Source organism: Simochromis diagramma, unplaced genomic scaffold (assembly GCF_900408965.1).
Source record: "Simochromis diagramma unplaced genomic scaffold, fSimDia1.1 OVJJ01000302.1, whole genome shotgun sequence".
Lineage (NCBI taxonomy): Eukaryota > Metazoa > Chordata > Actinopteri > Cichliformes > Cichlidae > Simochromis > Simochromis diagramma.
In genome coordinates this window covers 13,422,194-13,444,893 of record NW_024386792.1, presented here as the reverse complement: position 1 = coordinate 13,444,893, position 22,700 = coordinate 13,422,194, and the positions used below count along the sequence as shown (strand labels likewise).

General features: G+C 38.6%; 1 protein-coding gene across 1 annotated transcript in view; it reads left to right on the top strand.

Annotated features, from left to right (window-relative positions):
• The first annotated feature begins 417 nt into the window (after nt 1–417).
• LOC120729162 overlaps nt 418–22,700 on the top strand; it is a 103,137-nt gene continuing 80,854 nt past the window's right edge. The window contains exons 1-4 of the mRNA XM_040024665.1: nt 418–1,005; nt 1,236–1,546; nt 2,754–2,825; nt 3,366–4,553. Of these exons, the coding sequence (XP_039880599.1) occupies nt 4,382–4,553 (172 nt within the window). The 5' untranslated portion in view covers nt 418–1,005; nt 1,236–1,546; nt 2,754–2,825; nt 3,366–4,381. The remainder of the gene's footprint in view (nt 1,006–1,235; nt 1,547–2,753; nt 2,826–3,365; nt 4,554–22,700) is intronic.

Here is a 22,700-nt window from a genome sequence, read left to right as displayed (position 1 = left end):
ACCATGCAACAAACTGTCCCACAAAGTTGTGTATTTACAGCCGTTTGTTGCACAAGAGCTTTCATCAAGTTGAGATTTGAACTTCCTCACAGCTGTCAGGACAAGTTTGTTTTTTTTCTGCTCAATTTCAGGTGAAGATTTGTAATATTGTGCTATTATTATGGATGTTTCCTATATCAAACAGATGACCTTTAAAGTAACTTCAATAGGATAACATATAGATGTTCTGGGTGTTTTTCTCATCATAAATAAACCAAAAAAGGATGTTTGTGAGCAAAAAAAAGAAAAAAAAAGAAAAAAGAAAAGAAAGGTGGATTCCTGCTTATTATTCAGTTATGGGGATATTATTTCTCTTCTTCTTGTTAAGTATATCCTTTATTCTTTGAACTTGTTGTCCAGACTGCAGCTTGCATTTGAACATCACATTTCAGGTACCTGCGCCTTTCAGACTGGCCAACAAATATGGCTTAGATCCATTCACCATCATAGTAAACAATGAGAGCATTCATTGGAGGGCAGCTGTTCTTTCTGATGTCAGTTCCACCTTGTTCTGTTGTGACAGGCCACCTGAACAGGTGTGTCAACAAAGTATGGGGCATCAATTTAGCTTTTCCTTAGCTACAGTAATCTTACTCGTCTGTGTGTATAGGTCTATGGAATACAATATTTTTGTTTTTGTTTTTTAATGTTTGACAAATTTGAGTTATTTTATTTTGAAGGTGTTATTCACTTGTTCACCCACTTGTTCTTCATGCGTTTTCATTGAGCCATATCAGTCTTTATGTGTTGTAATCTAAATCAGTAACTGACTGAATGTAATGGCTTTATCTGACAGGATGCACACATCTTCAGTCTACATCAAACATACAGGAAACACTGCTTGCTGTCTCTTCTGTGTGTGTATATACAGAGTGTGAGAAACTAATTAAGCATCATATGCTGTCACTGCTGCAAAGATGATGCTGTGTTTGACCTTATTATTGATTTGTTATGACGCATATTCAGGTATGTCCATTTATTTTCCTTATTTCTCCAAATATTTAAAGGTTTTGATTTTAAGTCTGCTTGGAACAAGACTAGAGGATTTTCTTTTTAAATTTTGCCTTGTTACTGTATTACTATATGTACCCTTGACAGATTCTAAAAAGAAATAAGGATGTTTAGTCACTGCTAGTGCGAATGGCTCTGTTTTATGTCATATTTTACACCCTGTAATTTTGCCTCTTTTATAACAGAAGGCACTATAATCCTCACAGAGCCTGGTGAGAGCATCACTTTAAAGTGTTCCTCAGAAGAATGCCCCCAAAACAATGGTCAATATGTTGGGATGTATCTGTATCATAGGTTTACTGAACAGAATGATCGCACAGCAAAGTTACTGTGCGATCGAGATACAAAGGCAGGATTGAGTCAAATGGAGCTCTCATGAGCCACAGCATCACCATCAGCAGCTTGACTGTGGATGATTCTGATGTCTACACCTGTGTCTACAAAATATCAGTCGACAAGAGTGTTGAGTGCAAAGTCTACACAGTTTTTGTGAGAGGTATGTTTTTCTTTTATATTCTCAAAACTCCACAGTCTCATCCGGTAACTCAGAACAGAAATGCAGCGTTTAAGAGTTAAAATTTCCATTGAAAGGTGTAGTTGAGAGATAAGTGTTATCTTTACAACAAACTGAGCTTTCACATTGAATTAAAGCAAGAAAATACAGAAAAATCTAAGAAAGAACAACAAAGTAACAGACAGCAAATAAATGTATAAATAAATATTTAACTGCTTGTTAACACATCTAATCAGCAAATTACATGGAATAAACTCAGTTTATTTAGATCCTGTTGAGATCTAAACTGAGCACCAGAACAGGGATGAAGGATGGTTTAAGCGACTTTGAACTTGACATGGTTGTTGATGCCAGACGACCTTATTAGACTATTTCAGAATAGGCTGAACCACAGCTATCTGTAGGGTTAACAAAGGATGGTCTGAAAAAGAGAAACTGTCCAGTGAGCAGCAGGATACTCTGGTTACAACCAACATACTGTCTTGTATCAACACTTCTAATGTTGGTGGTGTAATGGTGTGGGGAATATTTTTTAGTACCACCTGAACATTGTTGAAACCTAACAGCCTACATGTTTTGCTGTTCATCGTGTCCATTACTTTGTGAGCAGTGAGATAACACACCACGTCATGAAGCTCAAATCATCTAAAACTGACTTCTTCACATGACACTGAGTTCACTGTACTTAATAGTAACTAGACCTCAACCCAACACAGCACCTTTGGGTGTGGTGGAATGGGAGATTCACATCATGAATGTATGACTGGCACGTCTGCAGCAACCATGTGATGCTAACATGTCGGTATAGACCAGAGCCTTGCATTGGGACAAAACACAAATCTCACAGGACACAGCCACGGGGCTGAGCAGGAACCAAAAAATAGATCAACGTGTCTCGAGAAACATTTTATTAAGACAGTGGGAGTGGGTTTAAAAAATATTCTAATGGAAGGCTCTAATATGGACCAAAATCTCTGAGGAATATTTCCAGTTGCTTGTTGAATCTGTGCCACAAAGCATTAATGCAGCTGTGAAGGTGAAGGGCATCCAGCTCTGTGTCTGTATCACAAAAAGAGAATTTTATTTAAAATGTACATTTCTTTTTATTCATTATTAAAGATGTGCAAACCTGTTCTCATTATGACAAACTGTATGGTGCATGTGTGGTGTAACTCTTGTTTTCCTGTAGTTCCCACAGGTCCTGATCATCAGCTCCTGTGTCATAAGCCTGCTGTTGCCCGTCATCCTCATCCTACTGAGTGTGAGTTATTTAGTCCTCTTGACTTATAGTTTTATACCTAAGTTAAAATACCCTAGCTCTGCAAGTTATGACATGTTATTTATTTATCTGCATTTATCAGTCTTACCAAAACCACATATAACTGCTGTAAACATGATGAACCTCATGGCCCTGACACACTGATTACTTTTAAAAACCACTCTGAGCTTTTTATCATGAAGTGCAGCTGTGGAGATGCTGCTGCTTCCTTAAAAACCACTGTAGTGTGTCCACATTTCTCTCATTGTTATTTCAAGATTTAAAAAAAGTGTTTCTTTGATACATAACTCAAAATTATTGATAATTTAACATTATCCCTTTCCCATCTGAAGTCTAATTTTATTTTAAGAAATCTGGACTTATTTACTGTATAAATGTTTCCAGTTGGTAACCCATTTTCTCAAAGCTGTACTGATTCAAAAGTGTTTTAAATCCGCTCAGAATTCAGTCCAAAAATTACTTTTTAACAATTTTTAATACTTAATGTAAAGTCAGTCACTGCAGCGTTTTTACTTCCAACAGGTGAAACGATGAAGAAGCTACAGAAGAACAGCTGTTGTCTGCAAACAGTTAAAGAAAAGTCTGCCTTATGGCTGGAATGAGCTGGACATGTAATATTTTACTGCTAAATTAAGAGCTACTGCTGAATTAATGATCAGTAGGAAAAAGCTGAAAAGGTTAGTGGCGTGGCTACTGATGAGGTTCCCAAATATCTGCTGGTGAACCAGAGGAGTGAACTGACGATCATCATTTGTAAAGCTGTAGCAAGAACTTTATCTGATTCTTTTTTGTGTTTTAAATACTTTATACATTCTGGAAATTTGAAATGAGCCCGCACAGAGATTTTACTCTTTGTGTTCTCACATATTTGTGTTAATTTTAGTCAGGAATGTGTTAAAAGTGTTCTTGGTGAGTCAGTCAATTTATTGATGCCTTTTTATAATTTTATTATTACCATCAGTTTAATTCAGAGACGTTTGATGATGTATTCATTAGTTAGTATAAATGAGCAACAACATTAGTAACATGAAATGAACACAGTCTTTTTAGAAATGAAATCCTGGTGACATGAGATTGAAACTGTACGTTGTGTCAGGGTTTCAGGTGCCTTGACTTGCCTCGGCCGCCAGATGTCACTTTTTTGATAAGACTGAAGTCTCTAAGTCTTGAGTCTTTACTTGCATAAGTACAGTATTGAGTTCTTTGAGTTTACTTTCCAGACTCCAGCTTACATTTGAACATCATACTTTTCCACATATATAACAAAACTGTAATACTGCATGGTAATAAGCAAGAAAGAAATGTCACAATCCTGTGGCCTTCTGATTGGTAGACAAATTAATTGCCACAGTAAGAAATCTAAGGATTAAAGTGAAGACAGTTGATCTTATTGACACAAGTTTCACCTTCCTCTATTATGATGTGCCACCTGAACAGGTAAACATGTATATGTTTGTACCATCTTCAGCTAACAATTCAAAGGTCTTTTCATGATTTCAATCAGGAAATGACTGAATGTAAAGATTTTACCTCACAGGATGCACACATCATCAGTCAAACCGTACAGGGAAAAACCGCCTACTAGCTCTCTTGTCTTTGTTTATGTACAATACAGTGTGTGGCAAACAAAGTCAGTATATGCTGTCACTGCTGCAAAGATGATGCCACTGTGCTGGATCATATTATTGATTTGTTGTTATTCTCATTCAGGTATGTCCATTTTTTTTCTTTTAAAATATTTAAAAGTTATAAAAGTTTCAAGTCTACTTGGAACAAGACTAGGTGAGAGATGTTTTTTTAAATAAACCTTTTCTTTTTTCTTTTTTTTTTTTACCTGTACCTGTATAAATTTTTGTATCATTAATCACTGATATGTATCTGTAACCACTTAAATGGTGATGTCTTATGTTATATTTTACACCCTGTAATCAGACATTTTGCCTCTTTTATAACAGAGAGCACTATAATCATCACAGAGCCTGGTGAGAGCATCACTTTGAAGTGTTCATCAGAAGGATGCCCCCAAAACAATGATGGATATACAGGGATGTATCTGTATCATAACTTTCCTGAACAGAAAGAGGTGTACTTCTATAGTAACTATACCAACAGCAAAATCATGGAGCGACCACGATACGAAGGCAGGATCGAGTCAAACGGAGCTCCCATGAACCACAACATCACCATCAGCAACTTGACCGTGGATGATTCTGGTGTCTACACTTGTGTCTACAAAGAATCAGCTGACAAAAGTGTCAATTGCAATGTCTACACAGTTTTCGTGAGAGGTGAGTTTCTGTTTTTTCCTCGTTAAAGATTCTGCGACCTCGTCCTGCAGCTCACGTGCCTGTAGTATCAGCCTAGCACAGTGGACTGCATGCACTGGCTAATTAGAGATTCAAGATCTGACCCTTACTTTTTGGCCCCCATCTGCTTCTATCTTTGATGAATATGTTATAAATTACAGAAATATATGAGAAAAGCAGCATCACTAAAACTTAATTATGTATATATTTAATTATAGCCTTTTCCATTGTTTTACTTTTTCCAGTTTGTAAAATGATTTCAAAAGGGAACCTCACAGGTGGCATATATAGTCCTTTAGTACATTTACTGATGTTTTTCTCTATATCATACATACAAGCAATTTCTTGTGCAGGTGCATGAAGCAGCACACCTGCTGTAACTCTTGTTTTCTGTATTTCTCAAAGGATTGGCACCATGTCCCAGCCAAGAGCCCCAGATCCCCACCACTGTGGAGGACAGATTTCTAGTCATGCTGTTGATCATCTGTATCTGTGTGATCAGCACACTGTTAATCATTATTTTCATTCTGTTGATTATGCAGAAGGTGAGTTCAATCCTCTCTACTTATGGCTAACTTATCTATCTATGCAACAGTGGTTACCTTTACTGTCTGCAGATATTGTGATATGACTGCTCTAAGCTTTCTTGCACTGACATGCTGATTAGATCTAAACCACTAAATGAGCTGGTTCCATTTTGAAGTGCTGCTATGGTAAGCCTGCTGCTTCTTGGAAACGAATCTTCTGTGCTCACACTTTCACTGTTGGCAGTCATCTTTAAATGCTGTAGCTTCTTACGGTCACTGTGGAAAACATCTGTTACTGTTACAATACACAATCTTTACACTGTTGTTTTACTATTGACAGGTGAAACAAAGGAGTAGCTGCAGGCGATTATCCAGCAGTTCCCCAGAAGAATCAAATGATTGTGTGTATGAAGTTATGATGAAGAATAACTTCTACTCTGTCGCAGCTTTAGAACAATGAACTCAAAGACCCTATAACTTTGCTTAGCGATACCATCCAACCTTTTTGGTTGGATGGTTTTTTTCTCTTTATTCAAAATTCAACCATGCAATTCAATACGTTAGTAAAAATGTCAAACAGTAACAAGTTTAAGGGTAGAGTCAGTAATTTATGAAGTTCTTAAATTGAAAAAAGTATACTGTACACATAAATACAATGGTGCCAAAATACATAGGACCAGATTTGAGGTTTGTGGAAGCTGCCACGTTCCTGCCATATTTGAATATAGTGGCTGGGAAGGACATTCCAACTCATAGCGTTTTATGTGTTTGACTGGCCTCATACGTAGTACGTCAAAGATGGAGGCAAGGAGAAGTCATCGGTGTTAGTGTGCTATGATATTTAAATTTGGGCCTGCACCTTTAGACTCAAGATATGAAGCATAAGGGGGTCCCCGTTACCAAAGAAACAAAAAGGTAAAGGAAAGAGACAATGCCCTGAAAATCTAAATAAAATGTCAGGACTGTAACATATGGAAAAGTGTCTTGCCCAAGGACACAACGACCAGGACAGAGAGCCTGGGGAAGATGCGCTTCCCAATCCCCTGAGCCACGGTCGCCCCAGAACTGTTAATATTAAGCTTAATATCAGTCAGAAGTGAGCTTCTCTGACTCATTGACCAGTGTCAGAGTCCTTTCACAAAGTTTTACAGCCTCTTCTACAGTAAATACAGGGGCATGCTTTTCACTTTGCATTGACAGCTGAGGTAAACAGTGGCCTGACAGGCTGCCACAGACAGGGGAAAAAAGTAGGGGTGCAACGATACACAAAATTCACGGTTCGGTTGGTGTCACGGTTTGAAATTTTTTCGATACAAAAAATGTTCATGCCTTTTTAATTTGTCATTCATTAAAATTATAAATATATATTTTAACTCAAAAGTACAGTTTTTAAATTCAATGTTGCTGAAACAACAAAGTAAGAAAAAAAAATCAATTTGATCGAGAAATCACTCATCTTTGGAAAAGAGAGTTAATTACAGAGAAATGGCTCTTTCCAAAATAAAAGCTATACTATACGCTTCTTCTGGAGTATATTCTCAGCAGCATATTAAACATATCAGGTCCCCATAAGGAGAATCATGTGCTAACGGCTGTCTAAATGACTCGGGTAAAGTCTGTAGCATGCGTGCTTGTTGTTTTTGTCTGCTTCCAGTTGTCTTTGCACTAGGATGATGTCGGCGTAAATGTGCAGTCATATTCGTTGTGCTGTCAGCGTTAATCTCGTTAAAATGACATTAACGCCATAACGCGGCAAATCTCCGTTGATTTACCGCGGATCGCCCCGTGTGTAGGGCTGGACGGTGTCAACACGTTAACGAGCTAACTGCGCTAACGCACTAGTTCCCACCAATTGAGCATTGCGTGGCACGTCCGACATACTGTTTTACTTTAGTCCATGACGGGCTTACCATCAGGGTCATGCTTCACATGAAAACCAAGATAGTTCCAAACGCCAGATCTGAATGAGGGTGGGGGAGGTTCAATTTCGGGTAGCGTTGAGGCAGTTGCCATGTTGCAACGAGCTTAGCTTCTGTCTTGCTAGCTTGCGCTGCGCTCAGTGGATCTGCACTCGACAGTGCAGCCTAGGCGGAGTATTTGAACGCAGATCCACTGAGCGCTCAACACAGACAGCATCGTCAGAAGAAAAGTTGATAAAATAAATAAAAAATTTTGTATTGTTCGATACATATGCATACTGAACCGAAAGCACTGTATCGAACTCGATACGAGTATTGTTGCACCCCTAGAAAAAAGTAGTAGAAACATAAGCCTTAGTTTTGGCTGACTACAATTTGTTTGTCCTATAGCAGCCACTTTAGCTAATATTACGCATTTGAATTGGGAAGAATAAGAAAACAAAATTCACTTGACTTAATTATTTGTAATAGGAATGCATTGCCAGCTCTGCGAGCACAAATCACCTAAGAATGTAGGAATGAGTGGGTGCAAATGGATGACAGATATCGTGCTATAATATTAACAAGCTGACAGAATTCATATATGCATTTTTATTTTTATTACAGTTTTTTAAACTTTTTTTTAGGTATTTCGAAGAAAAAAAAAGCTATTTGGTTAATAGAAAGGCAATAAAATGTTTTTATCATGTTGTTAATTTTTTTTCTAAGCAATAATCTATATGAATAAATGTACTTTAATAAAATGTGTAAACACGCAAACTATGGAACAATCAAACTACTAAGATTTCAGTTTCTTCTTGTGATCTCTAGTTGTCATCATTAGTTTATTTCAATGTTTCTTTTTTATTTGATTTTTTTCTGTGAAGCTGTCAAAAGTATGGAAAAAAATAAAGTATTTTTGAGATTCCAATCAACTGACCTATTTGTCAAACTTTCCTTTTCACATGGTACTAAACTAAATTTCCGGTAAAAGACAGGAAGTTTATGCCAGACCACAGGTATTGCAAAAACACAGTCTCACTGAAACATGAACAATAACTAGACTATGCAGTTCACTCTGCAATCGCAAGGGATTTTTTAAATTATTATTCTCCTGCAGTCATCTGACCACCAAGCCACATAGGGGCATTTGAGTGAGTGGAGTGCCATTTAGCTACCCAGCTGATTCTCATTATTAATTAATCCATCTTTATTTGTTGTAGAAAGTTACCCACACATTTTGGCAGCTTTTTTAAAATACACTAAAAATAGTAATAATGAACAGAACTATAGAAATTGCAATAAAAACATACAAAAAACAGGAATATACCATAATAAACCCCTGTGCTGATTGTTATGGCAGCAAGTATAATGCAGACATCACGATTTTGGTATTTCCATCAGTGCAAATATTGCAATATTGTGCATTTGTCCCAACAGTTATTTGCATGCATGTTTGTAACAGGACCACTGCGGAAGAAACTGCCCTTTAGTCTGTTTTTGGTTTGTTATCTCTTCCCTGATCACAAAGGGTTAAACAGGTGGTGACCTGGTTGTGTTAAGTATCTGCTTCTAGCAGCTGCTTATTAGCTGCTATTATGGCCCACTTCAATCTCCTCTTGTAGAACAATCTCTCTTGTGCTTCCCTTGCATGTGTGATATATTCAGTAACCATTTAAAATTCTTAGTATTGTGAACAACCAGATAATCTACACAATCTCTGCCTTTTCATTACTTATGTAAAGTGGGGATTTTGTGGTGTGTACAGATCTTCTCACGTCCGCAGTGATTTCCTTAGTGGCATTCAGCACCAGCCCCTCCTCATCAGTGGTGATCATTTTAAAAGTAAACGATCTTTTGCTAACATCTTGGTGCCAAATACCACATCACACCTTCAGAGGTCTAGTGGAGGACCAACACAACATTAGGTGGCCATCATTTTATGCCTGATTGGTGTATTAAGCAGCACAAATAGTATAAACTTTACAGTTTCATGCGTCTATAATGACACTTAGACACCATTCACAGGCCCCAAGACATTAACACCCTAAAGCTAATGGCTTATATACTATGAAAACCTAAATAAAACATGCTAACATTTGAATCATTTGAGCCCTAGTGTACTAACCTTTTACTGTCAGGTCTGCGTGTGCCATAATAGTGCCATGATAGCATGTGCAAACCACCGGAAGGCAAGGGAGGGAGGTTTATCTTGTTCATCTTGTATGACCTATAATATTCTTATGTTTCCTATTGTTGTGATGTTTGCTATTGGCCTACTTTGTGACAACTCCAGTACTTTGTGTTCTGATTTTTGCTACCAGGTGCCTTTCTAGTTTTGGATTGGTTTTGCCTGTTTGACTTCAGTCATGTTAGCGTGTTTTGTGAGTGTCACTCAACAACTTTACATGGAAAACTGGTCAGTAATGTAGAAATTCTAATGGCAGAATCATAACCGTGACTAATAAACGTCTTGATCTATTTGAACTTTTGAATTTTTTTTTCTCAAGCAGATCGAAAGCCAGTTGCCAACTGCTACCGAGACATTTACACAGAACTATATTTTCAACTATATTTGAACATGCCAACAAATATCAAAAGAAGAGCAAATTGTTAATACCAACAATAATAATAATAAAAACAATAGCAATCACAGTCTTGATGCACGCTCAATCATCCAGGTAAGTAAATCCAAGTTGATTCTGTTCATCTGGACGTAGCGTTTTGTGGGAGAAACGTTTCGTCACTCATCCACGTGACTTCTTCAGTCTCAGATGAGGCAGCTCTTCTGTGTTGTGCCATCTGCTTCGCCAGAGGTTGTTTGGTTTCCTTGATGTATAAATCCTGGCAATCCTCCTGGCACTTAACAGCATACACTGTGTTACCCTGATTGTGTCAGGGGACCCGACACATTTTGGGGTGGACCAAATTCTGGCGCCTGTTTTGGGGTTTAAAAGCCACAGAGACCCGGTGTTTAGAAAAAATGTGTCTCAACTGTTCCCATACTCCTGACACATATGGGATCACTACGGGTTTTCACCTTGGCAGCGGTTGTCCTTCTCTCCTGGATTGGCTGGAGGTTTCTTTTGGCGCCGTCCCAGCTTTCACAAAAGTCCAGCTGGGATAACCACATGTACTCAGGGCCTTCTTGATGTGGTGTTCTTCTGCTTCCCTGGCCGCTGTGTCTGTGGGGATGGTGTTTACTCTGTGTTGTAGCATCCGGATGTCACCCAGTTTATGCTCCAGTGGATGATGGAGAAATGTTTTTTACATTGTTTTATCATTTAAGCATGCGTGTCCTACACTTCACTAACCATTCTCGTGTTGTGTGTTTAGCATCTCTGCATTTTCTACATTTTCCAGATCTATATTGACTTTCACAGTGTTTATCATTCACTCTTGTTGAACTGAGCCAACTCATTAGAGTGAAACAGACTAACTCGTCTACTCTACTTGAGCCCTCTACCTCCTGAGCTACAGCCATCCCAAATGCAGTCCTGTCTGATGGAATCCATCCTAACACGTGCCATCTATAGCACCCCACACATAACATCACACCATCGAGCTTTACAAGCCAAAGATAAAAATCACTCTTATTTCACAGGATCACACATACCATCACCCCACATTTACCCAAACAGGAAACTCTGCTCGTTGTCTTTCCTGTCTGTGTGTAAATATAGTGCTGGCAAACAAAGCCAGTATTTAAGGCCACAATTGCAGTGACAATGGCACTGTGTTGGGCCGTCTTATTGATTTGTTGTTATTCTAATTCAGGTATTTCCATTTATTTTGCTTTTATCTTTGTTTTCTGATTCTTTTTAAGTTTCCTTGGAATAAAGATTCTTGTACTTTTTACTACTTACCTGCACAGAAACACTGTGGTTCAAGTTAATGTCACATTAAGCTTTGATATGCATGTCTAGAAATGATATCCAGAAAAGGTGACACACAGGTGACATACTGTAGTCCTCCAGTATATGTACATGTGAGTCCACAGTATATCACACATACGGAGAGGATATCAGCCTTCTTTTTATTTTTTCCTGATGTTTCCTTCATGTTTATGGAGAATTCTGTACCATATTTCCAATTTATTGATACAAAAAACAAAAATATGTTAATGACACTCCACAAATGCTATTGTTAAATGTTGTTCCTTGGATTATGGTAAGTTTACATGAAGACAGCACATTTAGTGGAACCAATGTTTTTCTGTTTTCACAAAGTACTGGCATGACGTCCCAGTCAAGAGCCCCAGACCACTGTGGAGAAGAGTAGTGTTAAACATCAGTACCTGTTTCCTCAGCATGTTGTTGATCGTGATCTTCTTCCTACTGATCATACAGATGGTGAGTTCAATTATTTCTCAAAATAAAACCTAGCTCTGCAAGCTGTGATATGCATCAGCAGTTTCACCACACATCACCGCATATCTCTTTGTTACATAAACCAAGATTAATGATAATTCAACACTCTTTCTCTTCTTTAACATTGAACTTTATTTAGTATGTGTATCTACAGTTATCTTCAAATCTTGTAGCTTTTTACCAAGTCACTGTGAAAAGCATCTTTTATTATTAATATTTTTGCAAAATACAGAGTTTTGTAACTTTACGGGATGCACTTTAAAATTTGAACAAAGTCAGGCGCTATACATATAAACAACCTCTACAGTGATGTTTTACTACTGACAGGTGAAACTGCTCCGCTGCAGGAGTTGCTGCAGCAGAGCCAGTAGTTGCCAGTAAGAGTTAAATGTTTTTTCTGTTAATACTGTCCATATGTATATAGTGTTGCAGAACTGATCCACTCTGATCTCACACACTATATAAATACTGAGCTGATAGAATTCATATAGTGTTTTCAACTTTTTAACAACAAGCAACAATAATGGATAACGGACAACATTGCAAAGAGACTAAGACCTAAGATAGGGCAAGTGCATTTTTTGTGTATTTGTTATTCACTGGGAAACAGGCACAAATACTTTTTTTTTCAAAGTTTGAAAAAGATATATACATATTTATATAAAGTTATTTTGATATTTGGAAAAAAGATTAACAAAATACAAGCACAATGAACACATAATAATAAGTGATTAAGCTGTTATATTAGAAATGCAATGAAAAACTGTTTTTTTTATCATGTTTGTCATTGTTGTTTATATAATGTTTGAGCTATGTAATAAATATCGAATTCAGTCGAATGAGATGTTTAATGTGTGATTCTTTCTTTTGTGTGTGTGTGTGTGTACACACACAAACACTGGCTATATAAACAAACAAAAGACACGGAAGATACTCACACAATAACAAGTTTAAAAAGTAAAAATGATGCATTTATTTTGAAAATATACCAGGAAGTTAAATCCTATGGTTGCTTTAATATTTATAATATTAAAATGTTTAATGGGCATCATTGACATTTTCTAAAATTTAATTTAATCATAAAATCTTTGCCAAATTAATAACTTGATTAATAACTGCACATAATACTATGCATATCACACAATTAAGAGTGGTGCACAGTCACTCACCTGCATGTATAACAAAGTGGGATAGCTAACTCTTGCAGAGAAACAGTGCAAGTTCTGTCTGAGAAGATCATCAAAATTAGCAAGCAACACTTCAGAGACTCTTTACTGGTAAGGAAACGAACATCAAACCAAAGCAGAACATTATCCACAACAGTTAACATTAAACCAAGAATAGTCATCTTAACTTCTATATCTGTTACTGTTTAGTAACACACTTTTTGTCCAGAGCTTCACAGAAGCGTTACCTGTACACAAATCCTCACGGAATGCTTTGTGGGTAATCCTTCTGATTATTGCCCACAATCCTTATCCATCCCTCAATTTCACACAAGGTGGTGTCATTGTCCCATTTAGCAGTTTTTAACTTCAACCTTTTTAACTAGGTTACACAAGCTTTCTTTACTTTCTTTAGAAAGTGTTGAAGAAAAGTTATTCTGGCTTCAAGATGCTTCAAGAATGTTTAGGTCCAGGCTCTGGGGAGGTTAATCCATGATTGATAGTGTTCACTGATAATGACAGTGTGTGTTTATCTAGCCACACAAGCTTTTACTGCATTGACAGTGTGTTTGGGATCTTTAATTTTTTTTTTCCTATTCCTAATTCCAAGAACTAGGAATCTCATCTTGCTCACAAGTTGCCAACATAAAGCACCATTCTCTGAACAGATAACAAATGTAACAAAAGTGTCCAATATGTAATTTTTCTAGTGCAGCCCTATGATGCCATTCGGTCATCAAAGCTGTGAGAACCCCTGGAACTTTAAAACTTCATGTCTTTAAAGGCAATTGCACACCTTCGGCATCTTCTAAGCATTCACACGCTGCTGCTGATGACTCATATAAAAATGTAACCACAGCATGTTTGAGTCATTCAAGCCCTGACATACTTTTAACTGTCAGATCTGTTTGTACCACGATGGTGTAATCATAGCATGCAGCAGGGGATGTGCAAAGCACAAACAGAAAACCCTTTTGTTTATCTTATTCATATTCAGTACCTATAATGTTCTAATATTTCCTATTGGAGTGCTACTTCCAATTATTATGATATACAGTGTGTAAAATTGATTAGGGATGTATAAATTCTAATAAAAGAAGTATAACTGTGACTAACAAAGGCCTCAATCAACTTGAACTCACTACATTTTGATTTTCTTTTTTTCTTTTTTCTTTTTGGTCTCGGCACAGGAAAAGCCAGTGAAGCAGCTACTGCCAGTGTCACTTTTTAACCACAAGAGAGCAGCATTTTACAATGCACTGAGTTCTGACCTAAACCAGACAGAACACTTTCAGGATGATTTATAGCTGAGACTGCAAGCCAGGCTTTCTGTTCCAACATTGGTGTATGAACTCACCAATGAGCTTCTGAAAGAATGGTCAAAAATTCCGATAAACATATACCTAATTCCCTTCCAAGAGGAGTTGAAGCTTTTATAGCTGCAAAGCGAGGGCTGATATCATATCAGACCCGACTGATTAAAATGGGATGTCAAACTGAGTCTGTATGAGTTCAAACTGGCTAGGCAGTTGATGTGATGTCAGGTGGCAACACAGCAATTCCTAATTCCTTCCTTTTTTGTTCACAACTAAAAATAGCTGTTCTCTTCTTGACTGTGTTAGGGTTGAAACAATATTAAATCGTTAATAAAATCATTAAATAAAGCTGTTTTAGAATAGAATAGAATAGAATACTTTTATTTGTCAATTTCTTCAAATGTACTTGCCATACAAAGGAATTGAAATTACGTTTCACACTGTCCCATGCGTAGGCATTGACAACAATAAGGTGCAGATGCACAACAAAAACAAAAACAGCCCTAACAATAAGGTAATAAATAGTAATATAATAATATAAATAGTGCTAAAAGAATACTAAAAATATATATATATAGCAGCAGGTGTGTGCAATTGCAATGCAAGTCAGGAATGTTTTCAGTTCTTGGTTCAGAGAGTGTTTCCTTGTTGGAGAGTGTGCGTGGGTGGGGGGGTAGAGTCCAATCTGTCTACTATACTTCTGCCAATCTGGTGATTCTGCTGGCTGGGAGCCGGGAGGGAAGGTTTTATTATTATAATATAAACACAATTCAAATGGGCTCATAAACGAGTAGGCACTACGGATTTTTAGGGTCAAAATCTTCGTCCGATTTGAAATATTGCAGGATGACGTAGAGTGCAGCATGCTGACACACACATAGTAGAATAGGCTCTGGGTTATGACGCCCGAACAAGATGTCCTGAACTTAGCCTTGGAATCAGCAGAAGAGAAGTCACTTGGATTACTCCAAGAAGAGCTGCCTCGTCAGGCCAGGACTCTGCAGCCTATTTACACCTACAGGCCAGTGGACACTCTTTCAATGATGAGGATGTACACATCTGCACAGGGAGGAACGCTGGTTTGAGCACGGAGTCAAGGAGGCCATTTACATGAAAAGGGAAAGACCATCTCTTAATCGAGGAGGGGGCCTAAGGGTACATCTTTCATGGTACTCATGGCCATTGATCAGTGGTCTTTGATCAGTGGTTGTTGATCAATGGTCAAGAGAATTTGCATAATCACGATGAAGGAACTGACCTCGCAGCCTATTGTTCATTCAGCGGGCTGGTTTCAGTCTTTATGCAAATGTACTCAGTCTCAGTCAGCTGAGACTGAAGAAGTCACTTGGATGAGTGACAAACCTTTCACCTGTAGACCCTTGAACTTCCTCATTGTCGCTGACTTTCTGGACCTAACTCTAGAACTTTTTCACAGACAAATGTGTTTTTTAAATAGCTTTCCCAGGTTTAATAAATGTGGAATGCAACCATTAGGATGGTCACTTGGAAAAAACTGACCACTTCAGAAGACAGTGATGGCCTTAGCGTGTTTGCTTATGCCAGAGGGAAATTAGACCAAGAGTCAGGCTGCAGGTTTGCTGAAACATCCTGGAATGAGAAGAACATGAACGTATCTCTGCTCATCACCAACACTGCAGCGGCAGACAACGGAGTTTACAGGTGCACAGTGATCACAGACAGTGGCAATCACACCAGTGTCACTACCCTTAAAGTGCACGGTAAATTTAGCTAAGAAATGTTATTTTTTAAATAACGTGTATGAAAGTTTGGATTGCTGAAAACTTCTTGTTACATGTTATAATGGCTATGACATCTGATTAAGATGTTTTACTAACACCGAGGTGCAATATTCATCTCAATAATTATGTTTTTTGTTTTTTATTCAGAGGCTGGAGGAGCTCCAGGATTGGGCCACACCCCCAGAGTAGCTGCTTTTCTGGTTGAAATCAGATTGTTGATCCTAGAATGGTTGACTGCACTGCTGTTCTATAGAAGGAGATTTCAATGTGAGTACAGATACTTTGTTTTTTGTTATGGTTAAAATGAATTGATGCGTTGTATCTCATTATATTAACTGCATCTACTGATAATATGTTTAAGCACTGTTTTTAAACTTTGTGTTGTATACTGTATTTCTATGTATATTTCTTAGCAAAATATAAAAAAGAAGGCTGGCTCAAAACTTTGCACATTACTGTAAATCTGATCTTAAAGCTACACAAATTAAGAGATTAACTAAAAAAAAGCCTTACTTCTTTAGCCTCAATATCCATGTTGCACTCTACGTAATTCATAGTAACATGAATGGATGACATGACATGAATTAAAATAATTGATGGTGATCTGATTCTTGTGTTTTTTGCTTTTGTATTGTCTGACACAGGTAATTCATTTCATTTTTACATTTGTTTTTATTCTTTTGTACCATCTTTTTTCCTCATCTACACATTTTATTGTATCTGTCTGCGAGAATGATGAGTCATAAACTCCTTTCATACCAGCTTGCAATAGCACTTTTTAAAATAGCCAACAGTCTTGTTTTCTATGCCTTCACTTACTCTTAGGAATGCCTAAGAGTAAGTGAAGTACATGTTCTTGTACGTGCTTAAGGACATGTTCATACTTATAGTGCCCTCTAATGGATATACATGGGCACTGTTGCATTTTATCCTTATCACTAAAACCTATTTTCTTTAAAATTATGAAAATGGTTTTCTACAGAATTTAAACATAGGTGTCATCATGTTCTCAACTCTATGAGATAATCACATGAAAAAAACAACTCATAATAAGTTTTTACTTACTTTACTTCAGCACAACATCAGTTCCTTGTCTTTAGATTCCAACTTAGCTGGAATCATGTAGTTTATTACATGATTCCATGTTTACCTTTTTTTAAATCTCTGAGATTGAATGTGCTATGTTAAATCTCACAGATTTAATGATTTAATTAAATAAAACACACATTTTTTTATTAGTACATCTGGCTAAGTTTTGTAGTTGCCCTCATTACACATGTATTTGTAGGGATTTCTGAGCCCATACACATTATGATGACAGTTTGACCACTCATTTTGCTTTTATGAACTTTCTTGCATAAACATACTTTTTTTTTTCCAATTACGACGACTGTGACTACTTCATTTCATCTCTTTGGAAAAGAAAAGGACTGTGGCGTTGCACTCTGACAGGACAACACCTCTGCCTGGCAAACAGACAAGAGAGAGAGACAGACAGACAGACAAGAGAGAAAGACAGTTACTGTAATTTCATTACCTGGATGTGTTATGGGCTGGAAGTTGTTTTATTGTTTTATTCTGTGTGTTTTATTGGTTTGCTGTATAGTATGATTCTATGCATATTTGTCTTTAGTTTGAATGTTTTTATTTTTATTTATTTACCTTTTTTTTTGCCTCTTACCCATCTTAATCAAAGAAATGATCCACACCTGCTCATTCTGCATAAAAGATGGGAGGTGAGTTCAGTCACAGATCATGTACAGTAGAGACACAAGCATAAAGAGGGCACAGCTTCAGCAGAGTAACAGGACCAACAGGATGGATAGGCCTGACAGGCCAGACAGATGCTAAGGTTGCTGTTGGATGCGGTGACGGAGTTAGACCCAGTAACAAGATCATTTCCAACGAGACATTCGGAGAAAAAGATGATTTCTGTGGTGTTAGAGCATCTGTTTCAAGGCTGCTGCACCTGTGCATATAATATATAAATTGAACTTCTAGCTTGGTTTTGGTTTTTATTGTTTTTTAATGCTTGTGTTGTTGTAAATAAATTGACTGCTTTGTACTCCTTGGCTACCAGCGATGGAAGAGGACCTCCCTTTTCCTTTTCCGTCATGACAGATGGTCCAAGAACCGACGGTGTTTTGTGTTCTTCTACACACTGCACAGGTAGGCTGTAACACATTTTGGATGAATCCTGCGCTCCACCTGAGGTGTCAAATTAGACTTTAACTGTGAAAAGCGAAAGAACTGAAAATAAGTGACGGTCTCAAAGACAACTACTTTCCGGAGAACTGTGGTCAGTAGGCGGTGATTTCATTCTTCCGTCTCTGGGAGATAAGTTCGGAGCATACCATAAGTTACCAAAGCGATCATCCCAGAGAACTAATTTCAGAGCACAGAAAACTCAGAGTTGCTCATAATTCTCGGGATGCCAGAAAATATCTCATTATGCTCGTAATTCATATCTCATAACTCCCAGCTCCAACCGCTTTCATCCACTGTAAGTGAAACTCAGCATCACTCTAAGTGCAGAAAATAACCAGTTTAAAATTAATTAATTAAAACTCAAAATTCTTATGTGGGAAAAAGTCCTGGGATTCTCAGTGTGCACGTCAACAAGAGAAAATGTCGCATCTAAATATTAAAATCTGTGGTCTATGGATATAACTGGCCTCAGGAGTAGCAATAAGATGGCGGCCAACCAAACCGGTTTGACAATGTGTTTGACAGGTTTCGTGCGTGTACGTATGCGCGTTCAGGTGTGGGTTATGCATGTTCATGTGTGGAAACACCCATTGGATGGTAACGACTCCTCCTAGTGGGATGGTCTAGGTTGCATAGGTATAAAAGTGGTCCTTTCACATTCTTGGAGCACCGACACATCGCCCTAAGGAGCCCCGATACCTCAACCTAACGAGCTCAGGATGACATCGGTATCAACCATGACGCCCAGCCAGGACATCGCCCATGGAGGTTAAATCCTTACCCTCTAAACCTCGAAGAGCGCACAAGATTGTTTAAGGACTTGTTTTTTATACAGTGGTGTGACTGAAGAGGTTTGTCGCGTCTGTTTAGCCAGATTGATGACGCAATCAAGAGGGACAGACTCAACACTGCGTATGAGGTTATTAGACAGCACCTTGTTTTTGATGATCTGGCGAGTTGTCCGAAGACTGGTTTGCCTGCTACCCTGTGCAAACCTAAAATCATAAGACCGTTCGACAACTAAACAATGAACTGGTAGGTTTAATGTGAGGGTGTGTGCATTTGTGCATATATTTATGTGACAAATTAAGAGCTTTTGGTTTTCATTTTACAGAGCATGACATGCAGTCGTGGGACCTCTCAGAGTCACCACCATCAGCGCTGCTAATCCAGACCCCACAGACTCCTTCACCCTCTCCACAATGCTCGCAGGACCCCCTCGTATCAGACCTGTGTGAGGAAACAGTAATCGACATCAAGCTTGCAATTCTCCACCTGCTGATGTTGGTGCGGAATGAGTTTCTACAGGAGACATGTTACGGATGTGAAACAGGACACCCCAGTCAGGTGCAACACAGTTGCTTGCAGGAACTGCCTGAGTATTTCTTCGTATTTCTTTCGCCTGTTTGTACGCTCATACACCATAGATGGGACTGGAACACAAATCCGCAGGGTTGCAGAACACATCATGTATGAACTGAGATCAGAGCGACATATAGTATGCGCCATTAACGACAACATCGCGCACCTGCTAGAATCAAGTCGTTGTGCCTGCCGTGTTAAACCAGCCATGCTTCGCATGATTGGAAACTACTGGGCTGGGTTACATCTGGTTTAATGTGTGCTGTTCAGTATTCATTGTGTGTATGGGTGTGTGTGTGATAATTAAATAAAAAGACGTGTTAACATCAACATCTTAGTCATTTGTGGCTTGCACCGATCATGGAAAACACATTCCATTAAATATATCATGATCCTGCCCATCCTGAAGGGTTGGCCAGTTTAAATAAGCTACGTATAGCGGCAGGGGAGGCATCAGGTGTAACGCCTCCACTATCTCAGGTCAAACATTATTTAGAACGAGACAACACTTACACACGCCATAAACCAGCAAGGATCCACTTCCCCAGAAATAGAGTATTGGTGAATGGGCTCGACAAACAGTTTCAAGCCGATCTGGTTGACGTGTCTGAATATGTGGCAGATAATGATAATGTGAGATACCTGCTAACATGTATAGATCCATCCATCCATCCATTCGCTTCCGCTTATCCTTTTCAGGGTCGCGGGGGGCGCTGGAGCCTATCCCAGCTGTCATGGGGCGAGAGGCAGGGTACACCCTGGACAGGTCGCCAGTCTGTCGCAGGGCCAACACACAAGGACAGACAACCATTCACACTCACATTCACTCGCACATTCACACCTAGTGGCAATTTGTATTATCCAATTAACCTATCCCCACAAGCTGCATGTCTTTGGACGGTGGGAGGAAGCCGGAGTACCCGGAGAGAACCCACGCAAACACGGGGAGAACATGCAAACTCCACACAGAAAGACCCCGGCCTGATGGTGGAATTGAACTCAGGACCTTCTTGCTGTGAGGCAACAGTGCTAACCACCGTGCCACCGTGCTGCCCACACACATGTATAGATGTATTCTCAAAATACTCATGGGTTAGATGCCTCACAAACAAGACAGGCACCGCTGTATCAGCCGCTTTCAAGGATATACTTAGTGAGGGAAGGATCCCTATGAAACAACAAACAAACTACAAACTACAATGAAGGCAAAGAGTTTTATAATACAAGCTTTAAACAGCTAATGAAGCGATATAATATCAAACATTTCTCAGCAGCTAGCGAGGTTAAATGCAGTATTGTCGAGAGATTCAATCGTAGCTTCAAGGGTAGAATGTGGAAGTACTTAACATCTACCAACTCCCGAAGATATGTAGATGTCATACACAATCTCACACAAGCATATAACAATGCTTATCACAGGTCTATCCAAATGGCTCCGGCAGAGGTGAATAAGGATAATGAGAAGTCAGTCTTTAACGCGTTGTACAAAACGAGGCCTCAGAGGGAACTGCGCTATGAATTTAATGTTGGTGATACGAATATCAAAACTGAGAGAAGTGTTTCGAAAAGGATACGAGGAGACCTACACCGATGAGATTTTCACAGTCAATAAGCGTATAGGGAGACAGCCCCCCGTGTACAGACTAGCAGATCTAGTAGGAGAGGTATTGAAAGGGACATTTTATGAGCCTGAGATACAGCGTGTGGTTGTTGATAAAAACAAAACATTTAAAATTGAAAACATATTGGCTAGAAAAAAAGTGGGTCGGAAAAAGCAGGTGCTACTGAAATGGCTAGGATGGCCCGACAGCTTTAATTCGTGGATTCCAGAAATAAGATATCTAATTTTAGAACAAAGCTAGCAAAACCTATTGTTTTGAATCAGCCGTATGGGAGATACAGTACCCACGCATATGGCTACCTTTCCACAATCAGATTCACAAGTGGAAATTTATGACTCAGTCAAAGATGAAACCACCAGCTCAATCACCGTGACGGTGATTGAGCTGTCTGTGGGTCATTATGCATCTGTGGAACAGATAATAAAATAATTTAATTTTAAATGTCAGCAGCTCCAAGCCACAGGTGACATTAAAATGCAATACAACGCAGTTAGTAACCATAGAATAGAATAGAATTCAACTTTATTGTCATTGCACATGTCAGACGTGCAAGGCAACGAAATTCAGTTTGCATCCATCCAGAAGTGCTTTAGCCATGATATAGATATATTACAAATATATATTAGCAATAATATAGATATGTAAGTATATTACAGAAATGGGTCTATTATGGTATGTTATAATGTACACAGTATGAAGTATGTACAGGCTGTAGTGAGTACAAGCTATGTACAGGCTATGAACAGGATATAAATATGAAAAACTACAGGGAGTGCAGAACTATTAGGCAAATGAGTATTTTGTCCACATCATCCTCTTCATGCATGTTGTCTTACTCCAAGCTGTATAGGCTCGAAGCCTACTACCAATTAAGCATATTAGGTGATGTGCATCTCTGTAATGAGAAGGGGTGTGGTCTAATGACATCAACACCCTATATCAGGTGTGCATAATTATTAGGCAACGTCCTTTCCTTTGGCAAAATGGGTCAAAAGAAGGACTTGACAGGCTCAGAAAAGTCAAAAATAGTGAGATATCTTGCAGAGGGATGCAGCAGTCTCAAAATTGCAAAGCTTCTGAAGCGTGATCATCGAACAATCAAGCGTTTCATTCAAAATAGTCAACAGGGTCGCAAGAAGCGTGTGGAAATACCAAGGCGCAAAATAACTGCCCATGAACTGAGAAAAGTCAAGCGTGCAGCTGCCAAGATGCCACTTGCCACCAGTTTGGCAATATTTCAGAGCTGCAACATCACTGGAGTGCCCAAAAGCACAAGGTGTGCAATACTCAGAGACATGGCCAAGGTAAGAAAGGCTGAAAGA